The sequence below is a fragment of the Condylostylus longicornis genome, unplaced genomic scaffold (assembly GCF_029603195.1).
Source record: "Condylostylus longicornis isolate FDR11 unplaced genomic scaffold, ASM2960319v2 ptg000004l, whole genome shotgun sequence".
NCBI classification, from domain to species: Eukaryota; Metazoa; Arthropoda; class Insecta; order Diptera; family Dolichopodidae; genus Condylostylus; species Condylostylus longicornis.
The window spans coordinates 15,058,025-15,079,354 of NW_026577973.1; the positions used below are offsets into that span (position 1 = coordinate 15,058,025).

At 22.0% G+C, this 21,330-nt stretch overlaps 2 protein-coding genes across 4 annotated transcripts; both read right to left on the reverse strand.

Moving 5' to 3' along the window:
• Positions 1-42: 42 nt before the first annotated feature.
• Positions 43-12,190, reverse strand: LOC129610629 (ecdysteroid-regulated 16 kDa protein-like). Of its 2 annotated transcripts, none has more exons than XM_055523269.1 (3): positions 12,029-12,190; positions 908-994; positions 43-833 (listed from the first exon to the last, which is right to left on the reverse strand). In XM_055523269.1, the coding sequence occupies exons 2-3, from the start codon at positions 984-986 to the stop codon at positions 442-444; spliced, it is 471 nt and encodes a 156-aa protein (XP_055379244.1). In that variant the 5' UTR covers positions 987-994; positions 12,029-12,190; the 3' UTR covers positions 43-441. The 2 variants fall into 2 exon arrangements, with proteins under 2 accessions (XP_055379244.1, XP_055379238.1); XM_055523263.1 differs by lacking the exon at positions 12,029-12,190 and adding an exon at positions 5,205-5,400.
• Positions 12,191-16,496: 4,306 nt separating this feature from the next.
• LOC129612173 (uncharacterized) lies at positions 16,497-20,110 on the reverse strand. 2 transcript variants are annotated; one of them, XM_055525700.1, is made up of 4 exons: positions 18,453-18,560; positions 17,718-17,753; positions 17,476-17,633; positions 16,497-17,402 (listed from the first exon to the last, which is right to left on the reverse strand). In XM_055525700.1, the coding sequence occupies exons 1-4, from the start codon at positions 18,460-18,462 to the stop codon at positions 17,091-17,093; spliced, it is 516 nt and encodes a 171-aa protein (XP_055381675.1). In that variant the 5' UTR covers positions 18,463-18,560; the 3' UTR covers positions 16,497-17,090. The 2 variants fall into 2 exon arrangements, with proteins under 2 accessions (XP_055381675.1, XP_055381667.1); XM_055525692.1 differs by lacking the exon at positions 18,453-18,560 and adding an exon at positions 19,977-20,110 and having other exon boundaries at positions 16,499-17,402.
• Positions 20,111-21,330: the final 1,220 nt, after the last annotated feature.

Below are 21,330 nucleotides of genomic sequence, written 5' to 3' on the forward strand. Positions count from 1 at the left end.
TCTTTAATATATTTAATGTCGAAAATAAAACTGAAAAAAAGCTAAATTTAACAATTTTTTTTATTTATACAACTTATTCATTTTTAAATGCTGTTCTAAAATTACTTTTACAACTTTTATGCTATATGTATACAAATACCATGAAAGTAATACAAGTATGTAACAAAATTATGTATATGTACATATGTAATATATACATTAATTTTATATAATATTATAGTAAAAATTAAAAATTTTACGAAATTATCACATTTATGTTATTTTTCTTTCTTATTTAATTTAAAAAAAAATTAAAAATGGAATTTAGTTTCAAAAGTAAAAAAAAAAGCATCCAAACATCCAAGACCTTATATGTACATAAATATATATACATAAACTTTACGTCTTCAGACAAGTATATAAAAATTTTTAACAAGATATTTCATAAATTTTAATTTTATTTTACTTAATTCTAGCACTAATTTCAAAACAAGCGGCGTCTTTTTTACCAGCACTTAAACCCCAATGGACAACTACACTAACAGTTGGGTAAATTGGTAAAATATCGAAACCATTTTTATATACATATGTTGTGCCTTTTTTTACCGGACATCCAACTTTAGTTGTACCATCTTCAGCAAAAATATATGGACAAGCTGGTGTACCATAAACTCCTGGAAACGGTAATGGTACATCAAGAATTTTACCCTGAATATCTTGAGTTAAAGTCTCATAATCATCATCTGGAGTAAATTTCATTGTAATTTCGGCTCTTGTCTTTCTTCTAAGTATACATTTTTTATCTGGACAACTAGATATTTGTACATCAGCTGGATCTAATTTAGGAGCATTACCTAAAATAAATAAAAGTTTGTTTAAAATTTAATAAATTAAAAAAAAAATTCATTTTTAGTTCATATTAACTTACTGTTAGGACATTTATCAACAACAGTACAATTAACAATAGCAATTAATCCTAACAAAATTGTTAATGTGTAGTAATTCATTCTGAAATCTGAAAAGAAGAATAAATATGAAATAAATAATGTGTTTTAATGTAGAATCTAAAATTTATTGGTGTGCCTTGATTTTTGATATTTGTAAGAACTTTTTAAGGACAAGAAATGATTGAAAATTTAAATTACATATACAAATATTTTATTAATTTTAAATTTCTAATTATTTGACATTGTATGCTTAGGAATTTTAGTTGGAAATACCAATAAAATAACAACTTCTTTTGAGTATAGTGACTTATAATAATAAAATAAAAATGAAAAGCTCATAAAGTTTAAAGTAGCTGCTTGAAGTATCAAATAGAAAGTTAAAAATAAACCTTAATTCACTTGTCCTTGAACTTGAACTCGATAACAAAAATATTGTTTAATGTACCCTACTAAAAGAAGCTACGACATTTAAGTTTCAACTTCATTTTTTAATATAAAACAATTTATGCAACAACATTTAAGAAAAATTATAAAAAAAGTAATAATGAATAAGTATATTCAAAAGTTTTCAAGCTTTTCAAGTTTGTTACATACATACATATATTTAATATAATTACACAATTTGTTTAATTGTGTTTGCACCATATAAAAAAAATCATGGAATTTATAAATAAATCTTAAGAAAATTATTAATAAATTTGTTGGGTAAACAAACAAAATATGTATTAAAATATTGTGTACATACGCGGCAATCTTTGACTTATGAATATTTTTTTATGATTTAATATTAGTATGGCTTAAACTGAGTTACAGCTGCTGTCATTTCTTTGTCAATTATCTCTTTTTCAATTAAATGAATCTTAGTTTAATAAATAAGAAATTTATATATGTACATATGTATATCATTTAAGGAAATCTAAAAACTAATATTAATAATAATGTTATGAAATTTTATAAATTTTGAAAATATAAAGAATTCTAGTTCTATAGTAATAATAATTTTACATATACAACGGAAATATGAATCAAGTAGCGATAGACCGCAAAATTACAAGTGTAACAATAATTTTAATTATTTTTATGTAGACTAAGATTGAATAGAATTAATTTAAATCTTATTATTTGAAATACAATATACTTATTTTCGTAGAAAAGAAGAATTTGTAAAACTCGATTTTATTTACAAAATATATCGTCATTTTCAAATTTAATAATAACTGCTTATCAGATGGTTGATTTTGACTTATCAAGTTGCAAGTTAATTAAATTTGCAGTTCTTATGTAAAGTTTACATAAAATTAAGTTCATATTTTTCATTCAAGAAAAGATTAAAAAATATATTACTTATATTGTATTCTGTTTTAAACCTAAATTTAGATTTTAATAATGTGAACCGAATGAAAATCAAATTCAAAAATTTAATTTATAACAATAATAAGTAAATCAATTTTTATTCATATGTAGTACATAATTGCATCCAACAAATTCCTTATTTAAGGAATGAAAGTTTGATTTTCAGCTATGTATTAGATACAAGGTAATTATACTTTTATAGGGTAAATAATTTTTGTATTAAAACATGACTTAAAACTTAAAATATAAATAAAAATTGTATGTTTTTCAGAGTAAATATTGCAAAGTTAAATTATTAAAATTAAATATTTATTTTCTTATTGGACATACATTTATTACAATATTTTATTAACAATGTATATTGATTTATTTAATTATTTAACAAAAAACAAAATAAATAACACACCTTTATTAAAAAAAAAATGTTGTCATATTCGCCAATTGTACTTATTTTTTTTTTAGTACAATTGTCTCAGATAATATTGTGAAAATTTACTTGAAATTAGTTTGTGGAATTTTAAAGAGATTGTATATGAATTTTCAATTTGCATATTAGTAGATTCACACTATAATAATTATAACTATAATAACCATTTACAATAAATATTCAATTTTAAATAAATATTTTTATATTAATTATATGTGTGTTAATGTTATATTAATTTAATAATATATCAATTTAATACACCATTAAGTTGTATAAAATCTACTTGTTATTGTAGATATTTAAAAACTTTATAATAAATTTAAATTCCTGTGTTAGCTATAAATTATTTAATAAAAAAGCAGATCTAATTAAATTACACTAGCATGTATGTAATATCAAAATAAAAAAAGAATTAAGTAATTAATTAATATTTATTAAAATTCTGAAAGCATATTACTTAAGGAAATTCAAATAAATTTGAAATTGTAATAAGGAAACTAATATTGTTTTAGATATACGAGGTATATACTCCTATTTTACATTATTATTTGCATATTGGGACAAAATTTTAACCCTTTCAGTTTTGTAATTGTAAACATCTTTTTTAATATATTATTAAAAATATTTTATTTACTTTGACTTACAACAAGTGTTAATTTTAATACATGAAATTGTATTTTTTTAAACTACATATATGATTTTAATATGAAAAATTTGGCAATTAATAAGTGAATTATATTTTTGACTACAAACATTTCAAAAAAATTAATGAAAGGGTTAAAATATTATTAAATTTTTTATTACCCGATGTAAACATGTAATTAATTTGACAATATTAAATCAATATATTTTCTTGAAATTGGATCTTATGAATTTTATATTAATTTAGCAATTAAATTTATTGGCATCATTTACAATTGTATTTACATATTACACTCACACAGCGAAGATGAATGAATTTTTAAAATCATTCATTAATAATTACTTTCACGTCGAAAATTTTAATTGATATTATTCTTACATTAGTAATAAAAATTGTGTTGTCATTTCTTTAAATTTTGCAGTTTACTGGAAATATTTGAAACTAATATTATATATTCTTATGTATATTACTGGAAAATACATTATAATATTATACAAACAAATAACATGTATACTTGCTATATATAATATGCGTATAAAAATTATAATACCCATTTATCGATTTTATATAAATTGTACCAAAATATTATTTATATTTTCTTTTGAATCACAATTAAATAAGCTCTTTATAATTATAATTGTCATTTAAAAAAAATTTTTTTTTATATCAAAACCTGTTCTTAATAAACTAGTTTTAATTCTAATTTAATTGCTTAAAATAATAAATAAATGAATAAATAAATAAGTAAGTATATTTAAGATTATATAGCTTCTTAGTAAATACATATTATGTAAATATGTATGTATTCACGTACGTAAGGTTAATATTAGTGCAATATATGAATTTGTTTATCTATACAACAGAAAACCGGTAACTATATTATCATAGGAAAAATATCAAATTAAAATTAAAGATATACAGAGCAAAAAATATTAAGTTTGTTTTTAAAAATATTTACGAAATGTACATACATATGTGTACTTAAATCTACATGTATTATGATATAATTGATTGGTCAATTTATATAATACAGAATATTTGACCTATAGTTCAATGAATAAGCTAATACAAAATCTTTTTTGTTTTGCCACTCAAGGAAATTTGATTTTTTGCAAGCTAAAATTTACCATTCAATATTATAGGTTACTGAATAATAAATTTATTTGAACACTGTGATATTTAAACAAAATATTATTTAAAATAGTTTATTTACAGAATTTCATCTGCAAAATATTTGAATAGATCTACTTAATTTTAATAAAAATTCTAAATCCTATAGCATTTTTAAATAATTACGATATATTTTTACATGAATTAAAAAATACCTTTAATCTAAAGAACAATAAAAAATTAAGAAAAATCAAAAACCAATTAGTCCAATTAACAACACGGGTAAATTCCGTATTGAAAACGTTTATTTTACTCGCAATTTTTCAATAATTTCAAATGTTTTAAAACAACAATCTTTTGTGTTTCTATTGAATGAATATTGCGAAGTGAAATTCTACTACATTATTATACTACTATTATAAGTATAAATTTATTTCTGACAACATATAGTTGTACTGCTTGATTACACGCACAATATTCATATTATTAAACAATTTAAATTTCACCAATCTAAATACGAATATTTCGCAGGAAAATTATAAATGAATGTTCTTTTATTATATACCAATATAATTTATATTCTATAAATTTATCATTCATATAGTTTACATAAATTGAAGAAAAACCATTACACCTAATTCAATTCTAAATTTTACCGACAATTTTCACATTCTTTTTTAATTTATTTAAAAAAAAATTACAAATCTTAAAAAATTTATTAACAATTTTCAATCTTAATCATTACCTTTTGCAATAATTATTAATAATTGAAATACGATAAAGTGAAAGTGAGAAAATTAATTCGTTAATTAAACAAAATAAATATTATTGTGAATTAAAATTAAATTTAATTTGGAGCACTAAAAAACTAACACGATTTTATCAATTCCGTTATAACTTGTAATAATTTTAGTCTCTCCGATATGATCAAATCAATTGCAATGACTAAATTATAAAGCTTACCAGCTTATTTTATATATATTCGGTATTCTTCCAATTTAATATTATTTTGTATTCTTTTTATACCATATTCAATTCATATAAATGTATGTGTTGATTATAGTATATAATATAGTAAAAATAGTATATATATGATATATACAATAAATATATGTATGTATATAATAATATTATAGATATATTTAGTTTATTATTTTATATAACAATTCTTTATGTTGTGTATAGGCTATATTAGTGTATTAAAGGTACCTGATCTGAAAATAAATTTTTTTTTAATAAAAAGAAAAGTAGCATGCAGAAGAATGAATCAAAAACAAAATAATACAAAACAAAAAACAGCTTTTTCAGCTAATCTTTTATTACATATACATATATATACACATTTAATATGCATATACATAAATATATTTATATATTAAACTTTTTGTGCTTAAAATTTATTAAAAGTAAGCGAAATTAAAAAAAAAGGCAAAAATTAATAATAAAAGTTGCAAATTAGCGGCTCTATGGTCAATAAAAAAAAAAATCTAGCATCATTCAACTTCATACTTATTCCTTACTTTGGTAAAATTTTTTATATAAATATGTAAATATATAAATATATAAGTATGTACGTACATACTATATATAAATATATTATGAATATCCATAATAACTCACTAGGTAGATTTAAAACGGAGTAATTTTGATAGGTGGAAGTAAAAAATATTTTCCAAAATTTAATTTTATGGATAAATTCAATAATATATGTATGTACCTAACATATGTATGTATGTTAGTAAATCGGAAAAAAACATACACACATTTTAATATACGTTTAATAAAATATGATGTTGTTTTAAACATGACTTGAATTAATTTTATTTCATTTGTATTTAGTAAAAATAAATTAAGTAAAAAAAAATGTATGTACACACGTCGACTGGAAAATGTCTTTTTAAAACTTTGTTGTCTATTTTCGATTTTTTTCAAATTTTTATTTCATTAATTTATAATTCTCAGATTAGTTATTTTATATTACATAGTACAAAATGTTATTATAGCAAGTTGTGATAAATTGTTATTATACGTAGTGTACGTACATATGCTAGTTAAGCTTCATATCTTAATTTTTAGTATAGAATTTTGCATACACACCACAAATGTGGTTTCCAATTCTATTGTGTGTTTTAATTGAAATTCAAATTTTTGAAAAATTTATAATTTCACACAAAATTTTGTTTGTTATCAAAATTATTTTATTTTGAATTTATTTGTTATATTTGTTAACTCCATGATATCCAATATGTATGTATATGTATATATAAAACAATCGATATGACTGTGTAAGTTTTAATAAATTTTAAAAGATTTTCTAACGGTAACATTAAATACGTGAATACTTATAATTTTCTTTTTAGAACAAATAAAATTATTACAATAATACACGTATAATAAAATATTGCTTTCTTTTCCTTAGGAAAACATCACTAATTTAAGATGAATGCTTGGAAAAGGCAGTAATATACCTATACAATTTTTTTTTAAATTCTTGATAAGATTGAATTAAATGTGAAAAATTATTAAAGAATAATTCTGGACATTCAACACCTCTATAGTGTTATTCTTAATCTGTTCAAATTTAAATTTTGAAGAAAAAACAAAAAATAAGCAGCCCGAAAAATTATAATCGCCTTTTATATGAAATTAATCAAATATTTTAAAAAATTTATGTAAATTTTCCATTAAATTTTTATTTCTTTTTCATTTTTTGTATTATGCAATTGTTCCTTTTCAGGTTTTCTTTGTAAAATGATATAGAGTCGTTACAACGATATTTATTATTCATAAAGTCGATAAAAATCCAGTATACATAGATCAAAATTTTTAGATATAACTACATATTTGCGATAAAGTTCTAAATGATTATACAGCAAAATATACAAGTTCTTACATTAACTAGTTCCGTTACATGCAAATATATTATGATAATCATATATGTACGCACATATATATGGTTTTTAATATAAACATAATTTTATTTACATAAAAATATATACAAAAATATCTTCAATATCATTTTTTTTTAGAATCTTTTGTTAAAAAACAATACTGGAATAATAATCAATCTACTATTTCCTTTCTTATATATTTACTCCATGCATAATACTCGTTTCGTATATTTACGTATGATTAAAAATATTATCTTTGTTCTTTAAACAACGATCGGAATAATCTTACGTAGCATATTTTTTTATTACACAAAACAAACAAAAAGGTACATATATATATATATATATATATATATATATATATATATATACATATTACATTCATACATACATACGTTCACTTTATTTCAGAAGCTCGTTTGTAAGTTCCTTATTATTACAATTAAATACAGTAAAATCGTTCCCTATACGTCACACATAAGTCGAACTTGATTTTTATCAAGTTAAAAATTATAAGATAAAAATAATATTTATACTTGTGCATTTGCATAAAATTAAATAAATAATAATATTGCATGTACTCATTTAAATATTTGATTAATAATTTAAGAAAGTCGATTTAGCAACTAAAATATTGAAAAAAAAACTAAACAGTAAAATGGTTAGCTGAGATTAAGTAACGGACAGATTTAAGGTAATAATTCTCAACAAAATTTAGTAAGCATTTTAAAATTTTATAAATTTTATAATTAAAGAATATTGAAAATGTTGATATTTTTCCGAAATAATGATGAAAAATTTTAATGTAGGAGATATGCATTTTCCGCGTGTTTTGTGAACATATTTAACACGTTTTACTAGCAAAGCTATGGGAGATAGAGAAAAATGTTACATGGGTTAAATTTCACATTAAAAAAATATAATAATAATAAAAATTTTCGAGAAATTTTGAGATCTTTAAAAATTTAAAAAAACAAAAATTTTTAATTTGACGAGCTGTATCTCGAAGACTATGACTCAAATCAAATTAATTGCAAGACCAAAAATAAAGAACGATCAATCGTCTGTAAAACAAGCTCACAATGCTAGCTCTATGTTGTATGGTTTCGAAGATATAAGCATTTATTTATATGCAGGAAACGTCCGGTACCTTTATTTTCAACAGGTTGTAGCTCGATAACAAGTATATCTGCACCCCTCGCCCCCCTTAGCAATTTTTTGGAAATTGATCAAAGAATCATATCTGAAATTATTTGCCACCTTATGCGAAACATCCTGTATACTTCGTGCTCTTCCTACGCGCCTGCATCAAATATAATTCTCTTTTCTGAGAATAATAATTTTACAACAAAATTATTATTTGAAAATTATAATGGACATTGTAACAAACAGTTTTACACATACTTGCAAAAGTTGTATAACTAAGCTCAAATTTAAAATGAAAATTATTGCTTTATTACCTTGCTTTAATGTGTAGAAAAGATTTAAGTAAAAATTTACTACATACAAATTGTGTATATTTATCATAGCAAAAAAAAAAACAAAATAAAAAAATTTTCAATATATTTTCATAAAATGTTAATTGTTAAAAAATTTGAATTTATAGATGAAAATGTTAATGCCAATAATTATTGTTGTCAGCAATTTTACATAAAAACTATAAATTTGAAATTGGCAAAGGACAAAAGACTGCTATAACGTTAATTGAATAAAAACAAAAAAAATAAATAAACGTTTAATAGACTTTGGTCAATATTATAATTTCATAACATTGACCCTGAAATATGAATTTATCACAATATTTTAATATGACATTTGACTTACATAATATTTCTGTATTTTTAGTCAAAATATTAAAAAGCAAAACAATAACAAATAATGCTGCTTAAAAAATTTTATAACAATTCATTGACATCTCTTGTAATTTGAGATTAATATTTAAATAATCTTCTTCAATCAGCACATTTTCATTATTTCGAAATATTTTGAATGAATTGGCGCTCTGTCCATTTGACAGTCTGTACGATTTGACTAAACTCCGACACTATTCAAAGCGGACAGCTAAAATTTTGTAGATAAATAGATCACAGTTAAAACATTTTTTTATAATTTTTCTAAAACAAAATTTTTGTATTTGATAAAATTTTGGATATGAAAAAATCCAGATTGTGGAATTAAACCTCACAATTAAGCAAAAAGCATAGATTGAAAATTTAATAAAGGTTTTTCACCAATTTATCTAAATGTAATATCGATACATTTTTTATTTCACTAGAATAAATTCTCCTAAATTTATGCAATATTACATGATGATAATAGAATTACTTCAATAGAGCGCTATGTTTTACTTATGTATTCATATATCGATTGATGCCTAAGTTCAGATCAAGCATGTCAAACTCATTTATCATCACAAATATGTGCTTCAGAACATGACTAAAACACGCTTAATTGATTTATAGATAAATAATTATAAAAATTTAGTAATTTCCACTTCTCTAAAATTTTGCACAGAATCGCACAGCATCTCGATTTATTTATTTTTATATATTTTTCTCACAATTTTTCATGCATAAGTTTGGTTTTTCAATGTGTGATAAATCCCTGAAAAACCTTCACTCCGTTTTATAGACACTTTCTTACTGATCTAAATCAATATTTGTTATAAAATTATAAGAATTAAATTTCACAATTTTAAAAAATCGTAACGAGCCGTATAGGATCAAAAGCGGCCGGCCGCGTGTTTGGCATACCTGTTTGTTTTAGATAAAAATAAAAAATATAGATACTTATATCTCTTTTTGTCTTATAATTTTATATGTCTGTAGCTGCTGAAATTCAAGAATTCAGCTTGCCCGAATAGATCTTTGTTAAAAATACCAAAAAAAATTGTATGTACATAACATGTGAAAATTAATAAATTTTCATCTTTAAAGAAATTATGCAAAAGAGAACAAACATATTGTTATTTCTTAATTTGTGAAAATATTCTTTATTTTTTATTTAAAACAAAATAAATTCAGAATATACATATATATATGTATGTACATACATTTATACCTTATATTAATCTCGAATTAATTTTTTTTTAAATTATAATTTATTATTTATATAACTATTGATATTTAGTTCCGGATTTTCCTAACAAAAAATAAAACGTCGTGGATCAAAAAAAAATATTGTTATCATATTTATGGAATCGGAAATGATAGAAAATTTCAAAATTTATTCCGAAGTATTTATTCAATTGGAACTAACTTTAAATGTATATGATTAATCAAATGTATATTTAATTAAATTACGCTTTAATTTATGCCAAATTAATAATAATATTTTTTACACATTATATATATATATATATATATATATATATACATACATTACACATACAAATATAATAAAATGTTGTAGTACAAAATTATCACATTTCGATTTAATTAATAACAACTTCACTCGTTTAGCAGCTAATTACGCATTAATCTACCATCAAAACAATTATAATTTTAATTAATCATTACCCAGATTTCAATTTTCCATTTTAAATTTTCATTATATGTGTACATATATATAATATGTATGTTTGTGCATTTTAACACATTTTTTATAAGTATTTTTATATTAAAAAAAACAAACTCTTTAGTGAATCATAATATAAGTACTAATTGAAAATAATAATATGATTAAGAAGCAAAAAGTAATATGAATATTTATTACGTTATTAACATAAAATGAGAGGCAATTATTTTGAAAATAAGTGAAAGATTATAAGTTTAATTTTATGTGAACCAAATGTACCCAAGTGGAAAAATCTTTGATCTGATTTAAACCAAATATATAAAAACATTCTTGTTTTCTTTTTCAATTTTATATGAAAACTTTTTATTTGGGTTTAAAGCTCAATTAAATAAAAGAACGAATGTTTTTTTTAAAACACCGATCGACACCTATATTTAATTCGATTTCATTCTAAATCATTTTCTAGAGCCCGCTGTTAAAAATTATGGAATATTTCAAAATAAAAGAGGCGTACCACTTCACCTATTCTTAAATAAAGTGAAAATCAAATTAATACTCTTAACAAAAATATTGAAATAAAATTAAGAGTCACACAAAAAATTTTAATTACAATTATTATTCTTTTCAACGTTAATTATAAATAAGAACTCTCTTATAACTTTTAATTAAATTTTAGCAAAAACTACATATATATAATTTTATACTGGATTGTTAGCCAGATTATAATAGCCTTTGATTACAGTTAATTATCACTTATTGCTTAGTTAAAACTTACATGCATCGTATTAAAAGTCACAATTATAAGTATTGGAATATTGAATAAAAAAGTTCGGGTCGAAGGAAAAATTCTTGATTTTAAAGAGAAAAATTAAAATTTATTTTACAAAAATTATTTAATATATTAAAAACTTTAAATTATTGAAACTAGGAGATCAAATTATACACACAAGTGGGAACATATTAATTAAATTATAAAATTATTTGATTTTTTAATTTAAATTAATTTAACACATCCATGAATTTTTTTCACAAATTATAATCTTATAACCACTATACTCACTCCTATTACATAATTCATAAATATTCGGAATATTTTGAAACAATTTTGAAATTAAATTCTGACAATCACTTTCAATTAAATTTAAATTTCATAATAATTTACCTATTTTTTTTACTTTCGCAATAATTATATAATATTTTTTTCCCAGAATTATTTGCTTTATTTTTATTTTAATTAATATGAAAATTTATTTAAATTTTTTTACTTGAACATGTATACAAAATAAAAAAGAAATGTCTTCGTTAAGTCAACTTAACTGTTTGAATGGTCGATTGAAAATGATGTTAAGATGAAAACCAAAAATATGTATAATATAATGTAGCTATATGTACCTATGTATTGAAAATAAAAATTGGAACTGTTATATAGAGAGAGTAAAAATTACAAAGAAATTTATTGAAAGCTATATTTTGTATGTTATTATGGAAAGATATAATTATATTAGCAATCAAAAGTATCTCGTACATAATTATAGGGTTTGGTGTCACGCTTGTGACTTGTTTGAGTTTATACAAGGCGCGATTGATATTGAGAAATAAATTTAAATAAAATAACAATAAGGGTGGAATAAAGTTTTTTGTTAAATATCGATTGTATATTTAATTTTTTTTTACAATCTTTGCTTTTTACACTTTTTAACTTAATTTAAGTTTAAAATTTAAAGCCTAAAGAAATTTATGAGATGAAATGATTTTGGGATTTTAATTAAAATGCATTTTTCTTAAATTTTAAATTTTTGTTGTTTTCATTTTGCGAAAATTCTGAACTAAATTACTGAACTATTAAAATGCGAATTTAAGGTTCTGATTCTGAAGGTTCTGATATTTTCCTGATATTCTTGATATATATTTATGAAAACACTGCAAGCGAAATGTAGGCTTCATTTGAAAAATTACGTATATTTTTATTGTAGTGCAAAATTATATTCTTATAATGTATAACAAATTAATAAGCTGCTATTGAAGTCTATTCATTCCAACCTATTTTCTCAAACAAAACATACATATTTGAATTGTATTCCCATATACGAACTTCTACATATGTATATACATAATTATGCACATACGTATGACTGTAATATAATAATATATATACATATTTGTATCTTTTGTTATTATAATTGCTTTTTCTATTAATGACGACCTCTAAAAATCAACGTTTTAAAAAAAAATTTCAGAAATTTATTTTTCATTTTTGTGTGAAAAATATGCATATGATCTCCATACAAATATGTATATATAAATGTACTTATATACATTATATAAGTATATACCAACACCTATATGAAAAACACGCATCACTTATTTCTAGTTTATTCAACCAGTTATTTTTTTCTTTCTTCTCATCATAAGAAGATCAATACATAAATATGCAGGAAATTAATCACAATAGTAAGTATGCAATGCACATCTTTATTCATTACACACAGTAAATATTTTATTGTTATTTATGCAAAGTGTATCTTGTTGAACACGCCAAAATTTCATAATATCAAAAAAAAAAAAAAACAAAAACAGTGTTGCAACACTTTTTTTATGATGAGGGCCATTTTTATTTCATTTAATTCAAAAAAACTATTTTGAATTGAAATCGAGAGAAAATATTACATTCTGATTTACACAAACTGTGTTGGTGTTAAAACAAGAAAAGAGAATTTAGAATTTTCGAAAGAACTTAAAAGAAATACTCGTAACTTTGTGAAAATTCCCCAAAATCTACTAAAAAAACAGTAATTTAAAGTAAAAATGAATTGAACTCTAACCTCAAAATTAAAAAAAATTGCAAAATATCACCGGCAGCATAATTACATTAATAAAATTTAATGAATATATGCACTAATCATAAAAATTATTAAAACAATTTAGAATCACTGTATTTACAATTATTTTTTCCGTAAACATTATATCCTATGTACATATACATTATGTATGTACGTGTATGTAAATTAATAATATACGAGATGAAAATAACCATGAAATTTTCAGAAATTAAACCAGTTACAAATATTGCTGATTTTATATTTTATTGTAGTAAAATTCAATTTTAAAGAGTTTATGATAGCGGAAAAGTTTATATTTTTTCAATTCAACCTTTAAAAGAAATTTTAAAGAAAGACGTAAAACGATGGAGCCGATAAAAAAAAATCATTCTAAAGGAAAATCCTTGATATTTTTTTATCAGAGAAATGATTATACAATAATAAAAATTACATACCTACACAACAAAATGGTTAAATTAAAAAGAAAGAACAAAAGACCAAAAATACAAAAGAAATATAGGAAATAATAAATGCTAGGGAATCGCCAGATTTATTTTATAAAATTTGAAGTGGGATTCTGTTATTATAATATAAACTACATTTTTATTTATATTTTTATTGTGTACATGTGTGTGCATCCAACCAAATATGTATATATTGCAAACCAATATATTGCATGAGCGCAAATATTCTTTTGTAGACAACCAGGAAAATTATGAATTAAAATAAAAGTTCAACTAGTATCCTGGACAACAATATTATAATTTGAATTTGGACAATATTATAATTTTGAATTATTCATTTTTATTTTAGTCACAATTTTAATGAACATGAAAAATTATGGGGGCTGTTAGTATATTTGCCAATTAGCACAAATCACAACTAAATAAAAATATGCTCACAACTAAAATCTTTTACATTATTTAGAATATTGTTTAGAACATTCTTGAATAGCACTTTTATTCTCCAACATTAGTCAATATTTAACTCCTAGCAACTGTAAGAACTAATATGATTGAATACTGCTATCTCTCTACTTCTTCAACTTTTAATCAATTTGTAAAACAACTTTTTTGTTAGAAATTTCGTGAAATTTTGTAAACATTCATAAATTTTTCAATAATTTCTGTTATACATATTTAAAACTGTGATACACGAATAAAAAATTTAAAAAATCATTTATTTCCAGAGCTACGTTTTATTTTTTATAAGGTTACAAACATTTACAATTAAAATAAAAAACTTATAATAGTTAACTACCGGAAAATCTAGATACTAAAACAATAACATAAAAATTCAAAGTTGCTGACTATACAAAATTCGAGAACGTGCTGAATCCAACGTTTTTAGAAAGCATATGCGCTACTCTGTTAAATAAAGCAAATTTATCAAGCGAATTCAAATAAACAACAACAAAGAAATAATTACATAATTTTTATAATTTTTCTTATATATAATATAAACTAGTTATATATTATTTATTTATTTAAATTAAAGAAAAAATTATGTAGATATTTTTAAATAAAAATTAGTAAGAACTTATTTCAATTATAATGAGTATAGAGGGTGTTGGGAAAGTTTCTTAGATTCATTTTGAATTTGATGTATTCCATATTGCAACTAATCGTTATATGACGTTAGCTGATGTCATAAAAAATATAGTGTTTTATGTAAATTTTAAAACCAAACAACATTTTTATAGTATTTGGATTTGAAATTACTAATTGCTTTAGAGTTGGGACAATAATATCGAAATATTGATATTATATCGAAAAATTTTTAACAAAATTTATTTACTTTATATTCAAAATTCTAATATCGAATCTGTATTTATTGATTTATTCACATTTCGTACTCAATACTAAAACATATTCAAAATTTTCACAAAATGATTCTCTGTTTTTTTGCTTTTTAATGTAGAAGCATTAATCTTATTGGAGACGTTTATTTTTTTAAAAATGTATAAATTTTAGGTGAATAATAAATAAATAAATAAAAAAATCTTTGAAGTTCACGTTTCTCTGCACAAAATTAAAGAATATGCATTCTGAACTTTAATTGGAAAGGGAAAGTTCCTATACATTTAAAGTAACAGTATAAATACATTTAAAGTAATTAGAAATATCGAAAATATCAATAAATTGTTAATTATGTTAAAATTGTTAGTTATGTAACTCATTCAATACATCATATTGATATTTTTTTCGTAAACTTCCCAACCCTAAATCGATTTAATTAAGTAGAAATTCTTGATTTCAAAGAATTTGTTTAACATTTATATTTGTAATATTAGTTGAGAACTCCTTTTAACAACAACTAACTAACTATTCATATGTTACTTATTGTTATACTTACGTTTTACTATATATAATTGTTATACATGTGGTATAATTGTAATGTTCTCTATAAAAATATGTACAATTATTTATTAGTAATGGATTACCTAGTTTATGTTACAAGAAAAAATTATTCATTAATACAAAGGTTATGAGAACAAAAGTTCTTCTTTCAAGTTGATTAAGAACTCATTAATGCATTAAGTTTATTTAAAAATATTCTTCTTTTTCTTCTTCTTTTAATATAGACGTTATTGATTTTTGTTATATACTATAATATAATGATTATATTAAAATAAATTCTGATTAATTTATAATTTAAATTTTTTTACATTTATTTAACAGCAATGTTTTACATAATAATATAATGTTTATAATAATCAATAAATAAAGCAACTTTTAATTTTTCTAACCTTGTTTACTTTTAATTAATGTTTATTATTTTTAATACTATGTTATATATTGAGCTTAGCAAATTTACACAACTAGCTATATTTAACATTAAATTCTGTATAATGCGGTAATATTTATAATATAATTTTTACAGTACGCTTATAAATAACTAACAAAATTTACAAGAATTTAGTATTACTATTTTTTTTATAACAATAGTATATTATATACATCAATTACAGTAAGAGTAGGAGAACATTTTTTCACAATACCACAGAGTATAAACCATTTGAAACCCTTAAATATGGGGATAGTCCGGAACCGGAACTATACTTATTATACTCTATAGAGTCATGAAGAAATATTTTACCCATATACGCATTGTTCTGTACACTGTAGTGTTATATATTATTCATATTAAATATTATATATTGTTATATATTTATTACAAAATATTCATATTTTAAATTATTATGGCATCTACAAGCACAATAACCAATTTTACATAAAATTTATATAAAAAGAGGAAATTTACCGGTAATTCGTATACTAATATATAAAAAATAACATGATTTTTTCAAAATTAATTTTAGCATAGTAGTGCTGATGATATTGATGATAGTAAACTGAAACAGAAATTACTGATACATATGCATGTTGTAACTTTTAGGTAATTTCAGTTAATATTCGTTTCATTCAGGTCATCCATTGAATTGATACTCTGTAATTGATTGTTAATAAAATCATGATTTTGTATACGTTTCGGTTTAATCAAAAATTTATATGGACTAGCAAAATCATCAAATGTACTGATTGGTTTAATTGCTGCTACCGGTTGATTAATACGATACAAAAATTTACGTTTTTTCAATGGTGTTTTAAATTTATAACTTGGTCTATTAATATTATATTCAATTTCCTTAATTCCATTATTCGATTCTTCTTGTATATTTTCAGAAATTTCGTTAATATTATCATTTAGGTCATCCTATATGTATAGCAGTGAAATATTAAATTTATTGAACACATTAATTACACTTATCTATTGAACACTTAATTACCTTATCTAATAAAATATTTAATAGTAAATATTTTTGAAGTTTTGGTTTCATTTCATTTTCTTCTAAACTTGGGTCATCCGACATTAAAAATTCTTCTTCAGTTTTATAATTTTCTGATAATCTTGGTGTATTTCTTCCCATAGATTTCTTTCCGTGAGCTTTGCATTTTATTTTAAAGAAGAAAAACATTCAAAATTATTTTTTTAAAAAACAGTAGCTATTAAAAGAATATTAATTCTTACCTCCATAACATGAATGCCCATAAGTACTACATGCCCCTGAAATTATGCATTATTTATTTGTTCTTAAGATTAATAAGTTTTTTACCGGGTAATTTATATGAATCTACATAATGTATGTCCCTATATTAATTAATATTAAGCAAAATGTATAAAATGCTTATTACCATTTGTTCAAACAAAACTCTAAAAATACCTAAATTACACACTGTAGGGCACGATACATTCATTGAAAGTTTGTCAAGGAATCAGTTTTAAGAATTACGGACAAACAGTTTTTTAGAATTTTTAAATAAAAAGTGGATTATGGCACTTTAACGTTTTTTTTTTAAATCAAACTATTCCAAATTCTCGATCCAAACAAGGTGCCGCATTATTCTCTGTCCAATATAGAAAATTTTGCAAAACATAATCATTCCATAAGATTCTCTCAAAATTTAAAACCTTTAAAATTCTGCATTCTTTTTATTATTTTTTTTTTTTTGTTCATATTTCCAAGGTATTCAAATGTTTTAATTCAATTACGAAAAAGTGTTCAAATAGAAATAATTATGGCTTGATTCTGATTGACGTTCTTCCGCATACATCTAAGTTAACCATCAAAGGCAAAATTTATGTAATCGTGCTTGCTAATTTAGTGGTTATATAATCGGGGTTGCTACTTTAGCACTAATTTGTTGAATAAATGCAAAAGAGCAAATTTGCCTAATACAAAGTGCAATTCGTGTACGTACGTACTTGTATTCATTTTGGATGAATACAATTGGATGATAATTCTATTGAATATTCTTTAGAATTCATCATGATAAACTATAATTAAACTCCCACTTAATGTTTTTTGTAAAAATATGTTACATATGAAATACCTTCAATGTCGGACTGATTTCACTTTTTCTTTCTTCTATTATAGGTCATAAAAATTAATTCAAAACAAAAATTCTGAATATGCACAAATCAACCAATCAATTGGAAAGTAAAGATAAAAGTGAATTCTTTATTGTGGGCTTATGTATGTAGGAAAATTTATTTTTTCATTATCATTTCATTGTTTATATTTTAAAATCCATATTTTTGTACAATTATGTACATATATCAATTAATACATATGTATGCACATTATGTGTTATCCGAAAATTCTTCTCATTTTACTTTTATAATTAACAATGTATTTGCTTGTAAAGTTTTTCTTAGTGTTCGAAATTTCAAAAACATTATTAGATTGTCTTAGACCCAAAATGGTCTAAACCATATTTCCGTTTTATTGCAGAAAAAAAAAAACATTTTTTTAAAATTTAAATATGCTTATATAATCTCATTATATACACATACAAACTAAATTATGGGCTCGTTTTTTATGACTTCCATTGAAGCGTTAGTCTAAAGTAATTTTGATCTAAAGAACGAAAATAAACCACTGATTTTGCAATAGTAGCTTACTACAGAAAATATTTGATATTATTTAATAAAATTACATGAATTTTATAAAATTTTAGTAATTTTAATTAGAATCAAAATGACCTAATCTAAATTAGAGTTTACATCTGAGGTTTAGGCCATTTTGTTGTTTAAATAAATTTAAAATAATAAAGAGCCAAAGAAAATTTTTTGTCAAAAAAAGAACAGTAAAGCTATTTTGAAAAATTTAAGTTAATGTCAACTGTATCGGTAACCGTATACCGGATGATCGATTAAAACAATAAAGAAAAGTTGTTTTAGTGTAAAGAATTTAGTTCACTTTAGTTTTGAGCCACTCATTTAATAATAATTAGATTATACTCCAAAGTGGCTCTGCGAATACACAAAATTCCATGCAAATTAGTGTTCCAATGTTATACAAATTAGAATTCCACTATTTTAAATTAGTCCCCAATATATAATCTTTAATGGAATATATCCGCCCCATTATATACCTTTCACCCCAATTCGCAAACATTTCATTTGGGATTTTAATTTTTTTTTTCTATTAAACAATTAATTTTTAATTCGAAAACAATTAGAATTAAATTTATGTACGTATATACTTTAAAAATTCAATTTAATAATTTGGTTGAAAATACCAAATGTTTTTGGAACATTTAAGAAATTTTTTTTTACCAAATCTTAGAATAAGCACGAATAAATTTTGTTCTTATTATTACAGTTAGACACTTAAGAAAATTACTTTAATTAAATTGAATTATTTCAAAAATATTTAAATAATTTATTTTTATTTTTTAGAAATTAAACCAATTTTTTCAATACATATAATTTAAATACTTTTACCTTTAACCAAATTTATGTAACTAAAAATGAAAATTAAAAATAGAATTTTTAATTTAAATTCCATTTTGAAAAATTTTTTAAATGCACTTATAGCGTTCAAGGAGATTCGTATGATTTAAAGACCGCAGTTAAAATGTTTTCCGTATTACAGGTTCGTTGCATTTTTATATGTTTTTAAGGTAATCCCACACATGATCCTTTTCAAATACATAATAGATTATGTATATAGTGTAGAGGATAAGAGAAAATAAATAATGTTATAAAAACAAATATGAGAGCATGCTCGTGTGATGTTTAAACAAAATAATTCCATATATACTTACATAAGTATATATGTCATAATACATATACAGGGTGTGTAGTTTCTAAGATCTACTTACTACTTTATACCGTTGTATAAACCCTCATAACTAAACAAAACTTTTCTATGAACACAAAATTCTCTGCTCAATAGGTTCCGAATTACGATGATTTAAAATAAATCTTGTATTTTTGAAAATATTCAGTACTAAGCTGACAATTATAAGACAATGCAAAAAATTTCATTTCTTATTTCACTTAATTCTTGAATACATGAAGAACTGAAAATAAATCTGAAGTGTCAGTATTGTTTTAAAATTAGAATCAGAATAATTTTTATATACATATAGTTTTTAAAATAAATCTATTAGAAAATTAATTTTTTGCCATTCGTTTCCCAATTCTATAAAAATTCATATTAAATTAAATTAAAAATAATTATTTAATACAGTCATTCATTGTTGTTTTTGGATTTTAAAAAGAACTTATAGTATTTGCAGCAAAAAAATACTCTGTATATACTTATATTTAATTATTGTATTATTGTATTATTTTGAAATATTTTTGGAGCCATAAATAAATAAAAAAAAAAATACAAATGCCATTTTTTAGGTTTGGGAGTTATTGAGCAAACTAAGAGCTAAAGCTCTTTATTACAAAATTATTGAAAATTTTTGAACGAAAGTACCTAAAAATTTAGAGTTGTTTGGAAAATATTGTTCCAAAAAATTTTTGAATAAATTCATAATTTATTTCATTTTAATGTGGAGACAAGTAAACATTAACTTCTTATTCCTTGAATATCAAATTGACCCTGGTACTATATAACACTTTTATTGTTGATAAAATTCTAACATATTATATAATCATTCATTAAAATTTAGTATTAAATACATCATCATAAAAGATAAAACAGTCTGCTCATTTACGTACAGTTGTATGTTTATATGTACATATAAAAAAACAGGATATTTGTTTTTAAGTTTATAAACACTTATCATCATTTTATCTTTGATCTTATGTAGTCTATTAAACTTTTAATGACTAGCAATTA

Coding starts and splice junctions, on each gene's coding strand:
- LOC129610629 (XM_055523269.1), bottom strand. CDS start 986: ATGAATTACTACACATTAACAATTTTGTTAGGATTAATTGCTATTGTT. Junction 834..907: donor TGTTGATAAATGTCCTAACA/GTAAGTTAATAT, acceptor TATTTATTTTAG/GTAATGCTCCTAAATTAGAT.
- LOC129612173 (XM_055525692.1), bottom strand. CDS start 20,040: ATGGAATTTAAATTAAAAATTCTATTTTTAATTTTCATTTTTAGTTAC. Junction 17,634..17,717: donor TGGGCATTCATGTTATGGAG/GTAAGAATTAAT, acceptor TAAAATGCAAAG/CTCACGGAAAGAAATCTATG. Junction 17,403..17,475: donor TAAATATTTTATTAGATAAG/GTAATTAAGTGT, acceptor CTATACATATAG/GATGACCTAAATGATAATAT.